Raw genomic sequence first — 16,574 nt, 5'->3', positions numbered from 1 at the left:
AAAATAGAGCAAACCGAAAAATGGTAACAATACATTTTTACCGACTTTTCCAACAGTCCCAGTGGGACCTTGCTCAAGAGTATCGTTGTGTCGATCAATTTCTTTGTTCGCGTATTGCACAATAATAGCAACCATACTGCCTGAAAATAACAAATTCCGAAATTCCAACGGCGAGTTGGCTTGGCATCCATGTTTTATTCCTGGTAAATGTTAAGTAAGGCGAAATCTTCTACCAGAATTTTCTGGTCTATCTTCGCACCACTTATGCCCATTTTCCCGTATACGTATTTGCGACCTATTCTTGCTGCGTTTTCTTCCTCTTCTTCTTTTTCTTCTTCTATCTCTCTTTTCGACTTATCAGAGTTACTATATTCCAATGTTGAGTCACCGTAATCTTCAAAATACTTAACAGCTTCACGCGGACGAAGTACTCGACCCACATCGTCCCCGGAGCATCTCGCCATTTTTCGATCTAATTGTAAATCATCAAATTGTAGTTTTTTAATTTGAATAATCTTAAGTGAAATTGTATTCCAAAGAGTACAAGAAAGCGAAAAATGATGAACTTACCTGGACTATTTTCTGTCACAATGTCAACGTTAAGAGTGTATTGGGGGGTCGAATCGACCCAAACCGAAGTTTGACCGCTCGCTACGGCTGATTGAAACTTGAAAGGTATTGGGGACTCGAGATTCTGAGTGAGATTTCTACCCGAGAGTACAATTTTTTAGGTTGGGGTAAGCGCTCATCCCCTTGCTTAGTTTCACAATAGGGGAGGTTTGCGATTCCGGCCTGGCTCGAATCGACCCCTCGATACAGTGATCGGGTTAATGGCTAAATTTTACAATAATGTATGAAATTGAATAAAATTATTAAGGAAAATTGCAACATTAACGCAAGCAGTTTTGAATAGTCTATCGTTCTTATTCTCTTCTAACGCATGTTTAAACGGTTGTGAAAACAAGGATGGATGGGGTACCTCGATTTTCTCTCTCTTTCTATCCGTAGGACTTTTCGACTCATGCTAACTTTTGTATTATCCCTATGAAAAGCGCCCACCATTACAAATATGACTCGGTAGACATGAAACTTGAATACGATAAGTCCGTAGATTGAATCGTACTTTATGAAGTCAGATTATTTTCATTCTGCAGGTTAAATTCGCTTGTGCCAACTCAGGATCCCAACAATTTGCGTAAGTTTTTCATTTGTACCACAACGGAAATTTGTTTCCAAGAATTCAAATGAAATAGTCTTACCGAGAAAGTAATTTGGCAGAAAGGACGAAAATAGACTGTGGGCGATGTTTGATGTATAAGTCAGTATTCTCCTGGGTAAGTAATGAACATCCCTCTTTTTTTAGCAGCAGTCGAAAATACGTAACTTGTAGTTTGAAGTACGCTCGAGGATAGATAAACAATAATAATAATCGTAATAATCACTGCCAGTTCCACCATCGGCTTTCGGGGTATGGTTTCCCATTTCCCAAACGGATAGGGAGGGAGTGATGAATTAGTGACCATCATTATATGTGACTGCAGTCGTCTTAAGATGTTCAATATAATCATCCGCAATGGCACAAAAGACAAAAAAACCAGACTGAGTTCAAACTCAGTCACTAGTGTAAGAGTCAACTGTAAATCGACTTGTAATCATTAAAAAACAGTCAAACGGCGCTTTGAAATTTTGATAATTGTCGGGTTTTCTTGATCCTATTACATTCGTTATGGCATGTTCTATACGATATTTTTATTCTGGCGATGTCCCGGTTTCGGAATTTTTGAATACATTCGTTGACGTACGGTTGACGCAGTTTCGACATTCTGACAAATTTTTTATCGGTGGACACTGCACTGGTTTTAATTAGTCAAACGATAGTCAACATTTCGACAAGTGTCCCACATGAAAAATATAGTATGCACATGGGAATACCACAATATCACAAAGGAAGACCGTGAAAGTGTACACCTGCAGCACGCCAACTTGCGTGATACTTTGTGCCACGGGTAACGAAGGTGATTGTGAGACTAATGACATTCCGTATATATAGCCGTCTGTTCCCCGTATCGTGCAGAAATAGAAATTCGACAATTTATACGTATAATGTGCGTGTTATTCTTACCTTAATGGATCTTTGATATGTATGTATCTATCGAGTGATATGGCGCATAGATTTAGAATGGAAGCGGTGCTGCACATGACGTCGAACGCCACCCAGGTGTCGCAGAATCGGGGTCCAAATACCCAGTATCCGAGGAGGTCGTTAACACCGGCAAAGGTCATCACCAGAGAACCGACGAAGAGGTCAGCGATCGCCAGTGAGGCAAGAAAGAGATTGCCAATCCTGCGGAGACCTCGGTCAGTGTATATCGCGACACAGACCAAAATGTTCCCCGCAACGGATAGGAAAAATAAAATGAACAGCAGCAGGCCTGAAATGGAGAAGGAGAAGAAGTTCTTTTAGAACATATCTGAAGCTCCTACGCCTTGGTTGAGTTTAATGGATAGAAATTATGGCGAACCAACTAGAATCACCGACAGTAACGAAAATGTGTTTTCCGGTACTTCGTCACCATCTGTAATATTCCCCTGAAACAGAAAATTCATACGATTAGTACAATCAGCGAAATTCTTTCGACAAGGTGTTTTTGGCAAATACCTTAGTGGCATTGCAAAATTTCAGATTGCGGTTTCGTCTTGCACGTTAGCGGAAAGTCATGAAAATATAGGATGAGTCGCCACTCAATTTTTGATATTTGACCAAAAAAGATTTTTCTTTACTTTGTTAGACATTTTTTTCTAAAATCATTTCACTCTCATGGTTGAAGGTAAAGAATATTACTTTTATTCAATTTCTGTCAATTTTGTTATTGCAGCAGGTGAATTCTCATATTGAACTCAAAGAAGCGATACTTCAAAGAGAAGCAGAAAACTTAAACACGTGCGAAAATATAAATCAGTGTATTGTTTATTAAATTCGAATATTCAACATCCAGAGTGCAAGAATCTTGAGAAGACTTCGGGAACCCGTTATTAAAAAAAAGATGCTTCCGGTTCGTTACTCGAATATCAACGCCTCGCCACGTTTATTATCAACAAACTGGAAAACCTTTCACTTACGAATAAATGTCTAACTCAAACGTACGGTTTCTCTAGAAATAAAATAACCATAATTCACGTGGTGAGTGATAACTGTATTTATAAAATAATGGGTCTGGATCATACAGTGATCTTGGTTCGTCTTACGATCAGCAATGTTTAAACTGATGCATTCTTCGCTTTAGAAAGTCACCGACAAAGAAACATCTTTTCAGACGAATGTAGAAACTGTTGAGAAGTATGGGAGTCGTGACAAGGCGATAGTTTGATGTTTGTAAACCGTTTATCCACACCCTCGTTAAGTAATTGCTGTACCATTAGCATTAGTTCAAGGGGTCGTACGGTTTAAAATACTAACAGTCCTGATGTGAGATTAGATTTTGAAGCTGCTCTACGAAATGTTAAAGCTGAGTCAGCGGTAAGTATTTGAACACGAAGAGGTTGTAAAATCAAAGCACACTGTAGTCACTGTAGATAATATTGGCGTATTAGATTACCATCTACACTTTACATCGAACTCGGCAAAGCGTGATCGTAATGATCTCATTATCAAGAGAGTTACTGTATACTTCATGCGGGTGGAAATTGGTCAGAATGATCATAAATTATTGTTGCAAATTGTGTTATAATTTCAATTATATTATTTACTGCGCTAGTCTTTATAAAAGTTTTTCGACGTTTAGTCAGCTTTATTCTGTGCGGTTGTAACAGATATAATACATGATCGATAGGAAACTGACCGAAGTTATTGTAGTTCACTGACGTCGTGAATTCTGTTAGATTCTTTTTATATTCATTCATTGTTGTCTGTTGGCTCCAAGTGAAATTACAATACACAGAATGGTTTTTGACAAAGAATTTGAATTAAAGAAAATCAGTCAGGAATTTGATTCTCCGGTTTGATTGCTTCATTGATCATTCTCGACTTCACCATTAATAATAAAATATAAACCGTTTGGGAATCAAAATGACGCTGTTGGGCATAGGGCAAAAAAATAATTCCATCCTAACCCTAGAAGCAATCACATATATTTTTTTGCATACATTATAGTGCATCGAAAACTAAGCGACAAGTATTTTTTGTATCGGTCATAAAACGCTTCAATGGGGTGAAACTGCCGTCCAAAGATAGAGGTGTCAAGCATGAATTTCGTCATTTTTGTAAATAAAGAAAAAAAATGAATAAAATTTCGTCATTTCACCGATAAGAACATAAATTTTTTTAACCAAACCAATTGGAAGAAGTTTCTCATAATGAAAATAAAAAATGTGATTTTCTCAATTAGAAAAAAGACATCAAGAGCGTAAACTAGCCCTAAATATGGTTACATTTATACAAAAAATGGTCAAATTCAAGTATATGAACTAGATCTAAATCGGAGAGATCGACCGACGAAGGTATCCTAGACCTACCTTGTTAGTTGCACGCACTGGGTTTAACAAGCCCGGCCAATTTCCGCATGTAGTGGTTTCGGCAAAATTAGGTCTATTTGGATGTTTATTTTTCTAAATGAGAGAGGTAATTGCGAGGAAGGTATCTGGGAAAACGAAATATATTTTCGATTCATAGTATACCTGAGAAAATCGTTCAAGTAGGCTGAAATTCTTCGCTCAAGTGAAAACGTGAGTTTTGCAATCTTAAATAAAAAAAGTCGTTATTTTTTAACCGCAAGAGATAATTTTATTTTTTTCTGTGGATTCTGAAATGTGAAAGCTTTGGCGAAAAAATGTAGTGCTGTTATTTTCAAATATTATTAAAAAAAAAAACCAAACTAATTTTTCTTTGGTGGTAGATCTAGATTTCATCTACTGAACTGAACACTTCTAGCTTGAATTCTGGCGACTTCAGGTACAGTATGAGGTCCTCATAAATCAACGACTCACGCATCGCTGACTCAATGGGACTCGTTGCCAAATCAATTGATTGTGGTCGTTTTTAGGACATAATTGAACGGAGAGGACGTTTTATAATTTCCAGCTTACTGAAACTGCGCTCTCAAGAAGCTACAGAAAATGGTAGTGTCGAATGTGTTCGCAAAGCAGTCACCAAATTTGGAAAAAAAATTATCATGTTATGTTTCATCACGAAGTTCAGGACTTGTGTAGGCGTAAGTTCTGGGAGAAAAAGTATTGACAAATTCTTCAGCTTATACCTATACTGTGTTTATCCACCGTAGCAGTTGCAATGAATCAGGAATAATTGCAGGTCTTTATTGCAACGCGACAACGTATTTGAGACATTATCATTTTTCTATTTAATAATGTTGTATAGTATATGTATTTGATTCCAAGTGGTTTTCAGGACAGCTCTTAAGGTCATGTAGTACGCGTACCTTTACCGACCGAGCAAGGCTTGAACTTAGACCGGTCTAAGGGTTTGAACTCTTTTCGTTCATTTGTTCATTGAATATAGGACGAAAAAGGGGGAGTTTGCTCGGTCGGTAAAGGTAGGAGTACTACATGACTTTAATCCATGGGTAGAAACGGCCATATATGAAAACCTGATTTGACGGAGCCATATCAAGCTGGAACCGCCACATTCGAAAATCGAAAAATCTCCTATGGAATAATTAAGGGCTAATTAAAGGCTAATTAAAGGCTAATTAAAGGCTCTTGGAAAACTATCCGCTCGAATTAACTGCTCCACCCCCCGTCACACTTTTTTGAAACTTGACCTCGTTCCGGTTTTTTTTTAAGTCTGGTCCATCTCGAGCTAGCAACGCCATAGGTTTTTTTTAAAAAACGCCGAGCAATTACTTCAAAGATGAGGAATTCCAAGAGCCTTTAATTAGTCTTTAATTATGACCCTAAAACTTTTCCGAAATTTCACGTGTTTTCCGTTTCTTTCGGTGTGGCGGTTCCAGGTTTATGTCGAGCTGGCACCGCCACAGGTTTCTTTTTAAAAACGCGGAGCATTTAATTAGCCTTTAATTAGCCCTTAATTATTCCATAGGAGATTTTTCGATTTTCGAATGTGGCGGTTCCAGCTTGATATGGCTATTTGACGGTGAGGTTTCACGAGTCAGCCGCTAAGCATCACAGGCTAGCCCCCAATTATAAGTTTATGTCTATAAAACATTGTGAACGCTAGTGAAGCCTGCTCATTTATTTGATTAATCACTATCACAGTAGGCAAGAATTTGATTAGTCAATTTTGAACAAAAGTTATAACCATGGAATGTGTGCAAATTCCTTCGCCATTAAGGATCCATATGTGTCAGAAATTTCTGGGATGCAATTAATCACTTCTGGCCACTACATATTGTACGATACATATGGGGAATTTCAAGTGGTTTAATTCACCTTTGAGGGTCGGCAGTTACAATTCCCAATTCGGCGGTAACTTTTATAGTACATGGTAGTACTATCGAATACATCCATACTTGATTTTTTTTCGATATTGCTCACCGATACGAAGATAGAAGCCATAGAACTTAGAATTTTCGGGTTTACGCTTAAGAAAGTGAAAAAATAACAGAAAACCCAACGCAAAATTATGAAAATTGTGCGCCCTGCAAAAAGTGGTGCCTTAGTTGGCTTGGAGATGCTGAATTATTTACTATCGATATGATTCTATTTATTCTTCTAGATTCATCAAGACGTTCTGAAAAAATTGCAACAAATTGCAGAAAATTCCAGGAAAACATTCAAAGATTTTAAGCATCTGTGAAAAGTAGTTCTATCATTATTTTTAAACCTCTGTTATTTCGCCACGAATGTTTCGTAACTTTTTTCTCAGATTCTCCAAAGCGTACAGGAAAATCTATAATGTAATTCGGACTTTGGAATTTTCTTTAAAATTTTTGTATAATTTTTTCAGGATCCATGAACCGGCTCGAAAATTTGAACTTTAACAGCCTCGAACTTTGGAATGGTGAGTGATAGCGAGAAATAAGAAAATACGGGTGCGTTTGTTTGAGAGTAGTACTACCACCATATACTAAGGTTATAACGGGATTGGGAATGATGTCTGTTCGATGTTTAATGAAACTTGCACCTAGTTTGAGGTTATCCATATTATACAGAATTAACGGCGGTGAAAATTCGGGAACCAGAAACGCTGTATAATCGGGCTATCGCTGGCCCACTAGTTTTACCCTCTTTATAATTCTATTATTCTGTAACCCCAACTCTATATATTCACTATCGTGGATTTTACCACGAATTAAACAATATCGGCTGGGTGTTTTTGATGGCGTAATAATCCGGCCATCGTGAGCCTAACGTTATCATCGCCAACAGTGGGCCATGCAGCATTGGTAGTTATTACGTTGGACAAACTGCTCAATAATTGATTTAACGGTTGGCAAATCGTTGTGCCGATGGTATAATTGGGGACAATGAATCTGAGACCGCTAATTTTTAACACTAGACAGTTATGTTGGCAACACAGAGAAACCTACAGCGCCACAGTCGACCGAGCGCAAAACAAACCCAATCTCAATTAACATAACATAACCCATGACCGTCGAATCTAACCTTTCCTAAATTGGACGGTCAATCTCTCATGTCGGCTGTATCTCCAGTCATTGTCATGTAATCCACATAAAATCGAACTTGCATTTTATTTCGTATCGAAAACAAGTTAGCCGGAAGGTTAAGACATTCGTGAACATTACTGTACCTCGGAAGAACAATACCTGTCGAAGCATTGAATACATACACTTAACGTGTTGGATTTTAAGAGATTCAGGGGCACGCAAATTTGGCACAAACATGAGATCCGTTGAGATCCAATGAAAACAAATTATTGATCATTTTGCGAAAAACTATGACATTAACCGATCAGTTGTACACGTGATCTTCAAATTTGAGAGGAGTTTCCTATGATGAAATCTTCACTTCTGTCTAATTTAAGCATAATCCAATCACGCACAACAGCTCTATCGATACTTTTCCCAAAACGCCTTGTCTCGCAGCCATTGAAAAGAAGCGCAACAACAAGCGATCTTTAAATTTGAAATGTGATTGAACTTTCTATCCAGATTTAATTTAAGCAAAATCTAATCGTGATTGATAAAGATATAAATAGAAAGAATTATGTTGAGCTTTCTTTGTTCTCTTTATTTTATCCCTTCCTACTAAAATTCCGTAATCACCAACATTTTAGGTTTTAGAAATGACAAAATTTGTCTGAAGGTGGTTGGCCCGACTGACCGTAACCTCAACATAACAAGAAAAGCTCAACAGAATTTTTCCTTAATCATCATTGACGAACGATACCAGTTTATTTTACAGGTAGGTTCTGTAACGAAGATTTCAACTCTTATTTACTTTGAGTGAAATCCAATGATGCGCAATGAAGTTGTCTATAACTTTGTGCAAACGTGTTGCCGAACCATGCTAAGAAATCATGGAGTTAATCGAAACATCACACGCAAGGGCTTGAAGTTTCAAAGGTGGAACCTCGCAATTCACATCTCAGCCCTATTGACTTTGAGGAAAATTTAATTATCTAACAAAGAGGATTTACTTGATGATCTTGTTGTACGATATTAACAGGTTCAACTTGCCAACAGCTAGTTCAAGTTCATTCGGATTATCGTTGGCATGAAATTAGTGGCGAAAGACGTCTCTGCCAGTTGGTTTCAGCCAAGTGTCGACAAAAATTTTTTCTCCACTTGTAAGCCAAGGCAAACGTGAGCTACGATTGGTTTTTTTTTTCAGAATACACAAATTTGGGATTTGTTAAAACACAGATTCAAATTTGAACTTTAAAACGCGTCTAACATATTTGGATTATCTTCAAAATCGAGCAATTAAGAAGGTAAATACAAAGCGCCTGCTTGGGCTTATAGAGTTTCATACTGAAACGACACCTTTAGTGTATTCTGTTTGATTAACCCATCCGATACAGAAAAAAAATCATGTACCCTGATGCTATCAGCGGTATTACAACTGCTTGTAAGAAAAAAAATATTGAAAATATAGAAATTTTTGATTGTACCAAATGTAACTAGTGTAGTTACAAAGTAATGATGATAAAGTGAAAATATTATGATCGCGAATGTGCACGTGAGTCTCACACTTTCTAGCAAAGTCATACAATTTTCTGATGAAACCACGCTTTTTAACTATGTTGCCGATAATCTATCAACGATGATCGTATTAATGTATACACTACAGCTTTTTTCATAGTGCATGTGTGTCTCATAGGCTGCTTATACTTTCAATTGTACGATGCAGCTAGCCTACCTGATAAACGGTTTAATTTCCGTGACCGGTCAGCTGTGAGAATTTATGGTTTCTTTTTAATGCTCTAGTCTACTTGTTGATATAATGAGTCTTCCTTTTTCCACTCGTACGGTGAGTGTCTGTTAAAATGGTAGATTTTAGTTTACCGTTTGCAAGTGCAGTTCACCCTAGGTCGTGTAGTAAATCATAAAATTCATCGTACCTTGAGAATCACAAGCATTAACGGACCAAATTTTATCGATGTGGCTGTTCTCTTTTTTTATATGCTAGATTCCTTGTTTGTTTAGTCTTTGTACGAATAGGATCAATTGATTTCCTTCAACAAGTGGGAGGCTGATGGTTATTGCCGTAATTTATTTACTCCTGAAATTCCTGAGGTACGCTGTGAACCCCAGGTTGGAGGAGTGGAGGAGGATGTACAAGGACCAAGCAGGAAAAAGTCGAGTCGGAATGTGGGGCACGTGATTCTTGACAAGTCCGATACTGTAATAGGAGAAGCTTCGCGGAGGTTTGAGGTAAGAAAAACGTGGGCTAAATTGTACGGCTAAATGTCGTCTTTGAAGGGTGAGCTGGGCAGAAGTTTTCCAATTTTCTTACATGTAAAGGGTATGAAACAGGTAGGGCTGGAAAGACTGGAAAAGCTTTCCTTCGCCTTTCCGCATGGAGATTGTGTGAATAATCCACCGGGGACCTATGAAGTTATTAATTAAGTAAAAGTTGAAATTAGAAATGATAATGAACGATTCCAAAGTTTGTTCACTGCGGAACTGCAGTTACTTCCGGTGGAATGCAATTTTTCATCAAGCATTTCGCGTCCAAATTTTAGGACTTGCAAATGTTAGGTTGCCGTCAATACATACGCAAGTTTCATGGCATATTTTAATCGAAATTTTGTTAGAATCCGTCAAGTTATTTTTCATGGATTCAGGGTACAGAATGGATTCCGCGTATTGCGCAAACTGATGACAGCCCAAGTATGGTAAAAAAAGTATAAGCGACTCCTGACATACGTCTTCAAGTCAAGGAAGAGCATTTTTTCACAGCGACTTTCATCAGATATTTTTAATCGATTCTATGTAACTTCGTTCCAAATTTCTCTGAATTGCAGTTGTTTTTTTCGGTCATTAAGGATTTTAAAGAGCAATATCTAGGATACCCAAGAGTATTTTTAATGCAGATATTTTGTATATGTGTCAAATGAATTTTTTAGTATCGATCAAATTTGCAGGGTGCGCTCGAAAAGTTAGGAAATCTATCCGTGGGCTTCCGAAAGTGCTAAACACCAAGCTTAATAATATTTTCCGGGATCTCTACAAAACCTGTTTATCTTGTGATAAAAAAAAAAAAAAAAAATGATTTAATGTATAGATGAATTACAGTTGATAAAAATTATTAGTTTACGGTGAACCTGATTTATTCTCATGAGTAATTTATTGAATATATTTATTCAAATATAAATATTTTCTCGAACGTCTCTCTATGCAGTTGTTGTTTTTAAAGAATTCATTTAAACTGCCAGAATTTGCCTTATAAGACTGCTTTCTTACTTGTGCTTGCTGTAAGTAAAACATGACACGAAGGGTTATCATTTCCTTTGAATCCGGAGTTCGCTAATCGTAGTGAAATCTTGCAATATCATTCAAAATCTCTTGGATCCCCATTAAAACTTTGAAATCTCAAAGAATCGTCAAAACTACGCGTCAACATCACGGTATATCTATTTAAATCTGTTGAATTTTACATGCAATCTTTTGAAAGTTATTGATTATTTTGCAATTCTTGCGAACTCGCTAACATTGCTTTCTTTGACATATTATAATAGCACGTATGTTTATTGCAATAATGTTAGGGGTTAAAATTTGTGTTTATTTAAAATATGTCGCTTAAGCTATTGTTCGAGTCAAACGAAAATATCCTCGTCATATTGAAATTAATATCTTGGATGAAACGTTTAAAACAGGGAAGAATACGTATATCTTGACAAACGTGAAAAGTATGAAATATTCGGATTAAAAATATTTCTGTACGACTATTCGCAGACGTGATTTATCATTTTAATTAAGGAAAAAATAGTATCCCGTTCTATAGGTCATAATACGTAACGTTCATTTTACTCAACGTACTTTATGAAGCCGTTTGGGAAATAATAAAAAAAAGGTAACTTTCTGTTGAATACCTTGATATCCTGAAGCGATGGGAAAAAGGGGGTAATGCCATTGTATTCAGTGTGACAAAATACGTGTGAAATACATTAAGTTATTTATTTAACATTATCTCGAAAAAAATTTGCAGCGCTGTGTAATCAGTTTCATAGATGTCCTGGTTTCCTGATACTCAATGCTAGGGTGGTACCAAATATACAATTCAGTGAAACAGCTGCAAAGAGATACCATATAGGTAACGAAGGTTTGAAAGTGCGACAGAAAGTTCATATAGTTTCAATAGCATAATTCCCAAAGCGTCCCGGTTTTAAATCATGTCTACAATGAAAAAATCGTAGCGTTTGAACGATTTTAATCGACTAGGGCTGATTTTGATCGTAAACGAATTCTCCACAAATCAACAGAGACATATTTTCTACTTGACTTTTCAATTTATCAAAAAAACATGAATATGAAATCATTTTGAATGATAAATAGTAAAACAATATCTATATAAAAGATACTACACCATTATCAAAAAACTGAAAAAAGCGAAAAAAGTCGAAGAACGTCGTTTTGAGAGCTAAAAATAGTGGGAATAAAATGGTAGAGGTTACAAAAAATAGGAAACTTTTCGCTGAAGATGGTAAATTCTCAGAAATCGCTGAAAATAGAAAAAAAGTCGAAAAGTATCTTTCAGAGGTCTAAATATAGAAGTTCTGTTCTATTATTCTATAATATAATAATAAAATGTGTGAAGACTTAACCGATTTTAACTTCTACATTTAGACCTCTGAAAGATACTTTTCGACTTTTTTGAATTATTACGAACCAATTTGGGGGGTAAGACCATTAAAATTCGATTTTGCCCTTCTTAAGGACAGGTCTAATGTTAATATAAGCAATCAAAATTTCAAAAAAACAGAAAAAAATTTTCAAACATTCCCTAATTTCTTGAGAATATTACAACGCTTTGTGATGAATGGAACCAGAGATATTATTTTCTGATTTAGCCGATGCGATTTTATTTGTACTTTACTGTAATATCTTTCCGGTTCGGCACGAAATTGCCCATCTATATACCCTCTCTGTTTCTTGACTCGTCTTCTATCCATCTACCTTCTTATCTATCTCTCTTCGGGGGTTCTAATTCTTCGGGACATCGAAGTGATCATGCGCCTTCACGTATACTCCATGCATGCCTGTAGCGTCTAAAAGGTCGGTGTAAGGTAGTAGTTCGACCATCCTCTTACGGGACCAACCAATTAAAACTTGGAAGTTACCCAGGAGAAGTTTGCCCTTTGCCGCAGTTAGATAAGAGGGTAACTCATATGAGAACGAAGCGCGCGCCGTGAGTCGGGAGCCTGGTGAACCAGGCCTGAATTTCTTCAGAAAGCTTCCACTCCCTACATACATACTACCTTGTACTCCATGCCGATGATAACGTCCGTGTTTCTGTCTTCCGTCAATTTCTGTCTTGCCTCTTATGTACGCTTTATAGCCCGATTCTCACCGATTCTCACAGGCATAGTAATTTTGGAGCGTGGACTTGGAGGAGCAGCCATCTCTTCCCGGGTGATAAATTCTATCCTTAAAAAAAACTTCAGTCACTCCTTACCGACCGCGTTAAATCTAATTTATTGTGTCTTATGAAAAGCCACGCGACACTGATGTAAAAATATCGCACGATTCTACGTGAAACAAACAATTAATCCTAATACAAACATCCAAAAAGAATTTTATCTCAAGCAAAAATAATGCCAAGAAATGTATTCCTGTAAATGGTTTTTGGATCGCTTTGTTTGGCATTGCGCGCAAAATTGGGCCGACTGTGGCATTTTTGTATCAGTGCTGGGTAGGCTACGATCACAATAAAAATAAGTGAGATTTTACTCAGTCGGTAAAGATTGATTCTAGTATCCGCTCGACTCTCCCTCGCCAGTGCGTTGGAATTTACATCAACTTCATTAAGCCCATAACCCTCGTGCCTGTAATAGACGCGGAGCAAAAGGCTCGTCGTAATCGGGAACGTCTTTGAAGCGCTTTCAATCGTGTTTAGCGTCTTGTGCGTTTGACGTTTCACAATACTGCTAACCCACAGCGTTTCAACTGAAATGTGCCAACCTCTGATGGTATAAGGTATATCTTCTATTAATAAGATTATTTCAACTGCTTAAAGGACTATATGCAACGCGTGTGTTTCAAGAGTTCTTTGATTAGCCCGTATTCTACGCGATGACACGATCCGGATTGCATTTGAATGTGTTTGAGTGATTGTTCCGAAGTGGTTATTTTTCATAGTAGAAAATGCAATAATTAAAAAACTTATTTATTGTAAACTGAATTTATTATTCTTTTGGACCTCAGAACGTCCAGCGAAATTACGATTTTTACGATTTTTCGTGCTCAGCGCGGTGTACGATGTTACTCTAACCTCAAACGCGGTGTTAAGTTCGTGTTCAATAGTTTAACTCGAATGCATAACTAATGATTTATTCCACTATAAAATATATAGTTGGCACTAGGCAAAAGAATGACGCATTCGGTTTTGATATACGTATTCAATATTAAACATTGGCAAAAACTGGTAGTATCAATAAACGTGATGGTACATAAATAAATATGTTCGGTAAAGTAGATCTAGATGGCGTTGTTAGTATTTCATGATCAACCAGCAACACCCATCACGCAAATATAAACGATTTTTTGTCGGTCCTCACGAATGGCACAGAAACCCAATTTCTAAATGCAGCTTTCTATTGTAAGGTAACTATGACATATTATTTTTTGAATGCTTTAGAGGAATGTTGAAAATATCAATGAGTTTCAGAAAATGTGTATGATGTCAATATTTGGAAACTTTAACAGCCCTTGTGACCTGCTGTAATTTGGTATGACATGATTATTTCATACCAGAAGAGTGACTTAGGGGTCACTGACTGAAAAAGAAAAGACAAAAAAAAAAAAAATAGTCAATACGATTCTATTTTAGGATTATCTGAAAATGTTATCAACTAATATATAATATAAAATATGTTTTCAGCCAAAATGCCTATTTCGTGAGAATCATCTATTTGCTAGTTGCACAACCATACCAGATCGCGGAAAGAACACGTTTCATAATTTCACCAATTTTGAGCGTTATTCTTGAGTATTTTCATCTTGTAATTGTCACTCAAATAGCTAGATAAAAATAAAGTGATCTTCTTTTTAAGAAAGTTCCTGGGTGCGATTAGTTTTAGAAAAAACGTGATAGTTTATTTCTTACAAAGGTATACAATTGTGACTATTCGTTGTCCATCGAAACGATTCTGAATTTATTTTATGTATTTCTTTTTTTTTCTGAAGTTAAAGGAAATCGTATTTTTTTTTTTTTTGTTTCTCAATGAAATGACCTCAATTTTCTCAATGAAAATAGGAGTTTGTGATAATAATCAGCCAATTAATTGATGATAGTGTCACGTGCTCATTCTTCTTTTACACTGCTCTAATATCCATTGTTGCTCACCTTGTATATCTGCTATCTGAAAGTCCGTTCATTGTACCTAAACATTATAAATGATCCCTCGCACATCCTATGTGCACCACATTATTTCCAGATCCCCTCTCATTTTCAGAACCTCGTTGCTTTGAGCATTCACTTACGCTTCGCTCCGTTCCCCCCGAGACTCTACTTGTCTACCTTGGAAACTTCTTCTCTACCATTCAAACCGAGCACTTCGTCACTTCTAATACGCATATATACAGTGCCTAAATAAGTAAGTGAGCTAAACTTGAAGGAGCGATAAAGCGTTCGTAAACTAGTATATATTTTTAGGTGGGAAACCCATGGTCGGAAGCGTTGCGTTCAAAAGCTTACAAGGTATTGAAGGTCGCAGGTAAAGAGCCTGAACATTGGATGAAGTTTCAGTGAAAACCGGGAAGAATTTAGTTGCCAGAATTTTTTTACAAGTTTGGTTATCAATATATATCTTCCGACGTTACACAGCTTGCATCCGGTTCAAATCCTTCATTAGTTCCTTTCTTTCCATTCTTTTCTTTAGTTCGTATCTAGAATGAATTCAGTTTAATTTTCGGCATCCTTGAATAATTATTATTAATAAACAAAACAAATGGATTGCAGTTATTTAAATCAAAACCCGATATTTTAGACTCGGCGCAATGTCTCCAATTATGGGTTGCCTATCTTGAATTACTTGTTCAGTCACCCTTATAAGTTTGATGCACTTATTTATAAACATTCTGTACATGGCATATCTCCTGAACCTTTAACTAATCGTTTTGAAAAGCTTGTCGTGAAGATAATTTGGCACAAAAATTTTGAAGCTTTCAAACCAATCCTAATATATTCTCACATCGAATTTCACTGTTGCACAACAAATATTTAGTGGCCATCAAAGGAGAGTGCTGAAAAATAGTAGATTTCTGCCCTCGTCTACGATTAGACGTGCTCGTACTCGTATCACAGAGGTTTTTAGGGTCATTGATTTAAAATCGGAAGCTAAAAAAGTTAAATTCAAAAAGGGCGGATTTAAAATGACCGATGAAATTTGCAAAATTGATGGGATTTGCATGAAATTTGGCTGCCGAGGGTTTTTTTCGTCGCTGACTTCGAATCCGCGATTAAATAATCAAAGTTCAAGGTGGTGAGTCCTCCATTATCCACATGTGGTCCCAGGGTTCGTCGCAGAAATCCTTTCCCAACAACATTTTTATCGCAAAGACGTGCACAACAAACATAAAAAGTAAGAAATAATTAATTCTATCTATACGTATGTTACAACTTGAGAACAACTTGATGGCTCAGCAAACCACATATAGTGCATTCCTCTATAACGCTCCCTTGTATGAGACCAAAGATTTCTTACAATTCCTAGTCGCAGCTGATCCCAATAACCGAAGGTGAATCTGCAATAACTTTCTGTGAGGTGGTTGCGTTAACCAAAAAAAATTGCTTACATGATGATAGCACACGTGAAATATCACCATGGTCCTGATTTGTACGTATGGTGGAAAAAGAGATCGGCTTTAAGGGAGGACATTTCACAAGCAAGTATCGCAAAATACAGCTGTGACGTCATGTGTACTTGGTTCATTTTAAGTAGTCAAATTTGCACATAATATTTCTTTTCTCTGTCA

At 36.8% G+C, this 16,574-nt stretch overlaps 1 protein-coding gene across 2 annotated transcripts in view; it reads right to left on the bottom strand.

The window, feature by feature from the left end:
• LOC124310134 (dopamine receptor 1-like) overlaps positions 1-16,574 on the bottom strand; it is a 121,189-nt gene that overhangs the window by 13,358 nt on the left and 91,257 nt on the right. For both annotated transcript variants that reach the window (XM_046773817.1, XM_046773816.1), the window contains exons 2-3: positions 2,523-2,589; positions 2,123-2,432 (exon numbers count right to left, since the gene is read on the bottom strand). In XM_046773817.1, coding sequence (XP_046629773.1) covers positions 2,123-2,432; positions 2,523-2,589 — 377 coding nt within the window. The remainder of the gene's footprint in view (positions 1-2,122; positions 2,433-2,522; positions 2,590-16,574) is intronic.

The sequence above is a fragment of the Neodiprion virginianus genome, chromosome 1 (genome assembly GCF_021901495.1).
Source record: "Neodiprion virginianus isolate iyNeoVirg1 chromosome 1, iyNeoVirg1.1, whole genome shotgun sequence".
Taxonomy (NCBI): Eukaryota; Metazoa; Arthropoda; class Insecta; order Hymenoptera; family Diprionidae; genus Neodiprion; species Neodiprion virginianus.
Note: the sequence above shows the minus strand (reverse complement) of the source record. Positions and strands in the feature narration are given on the sequence as shown.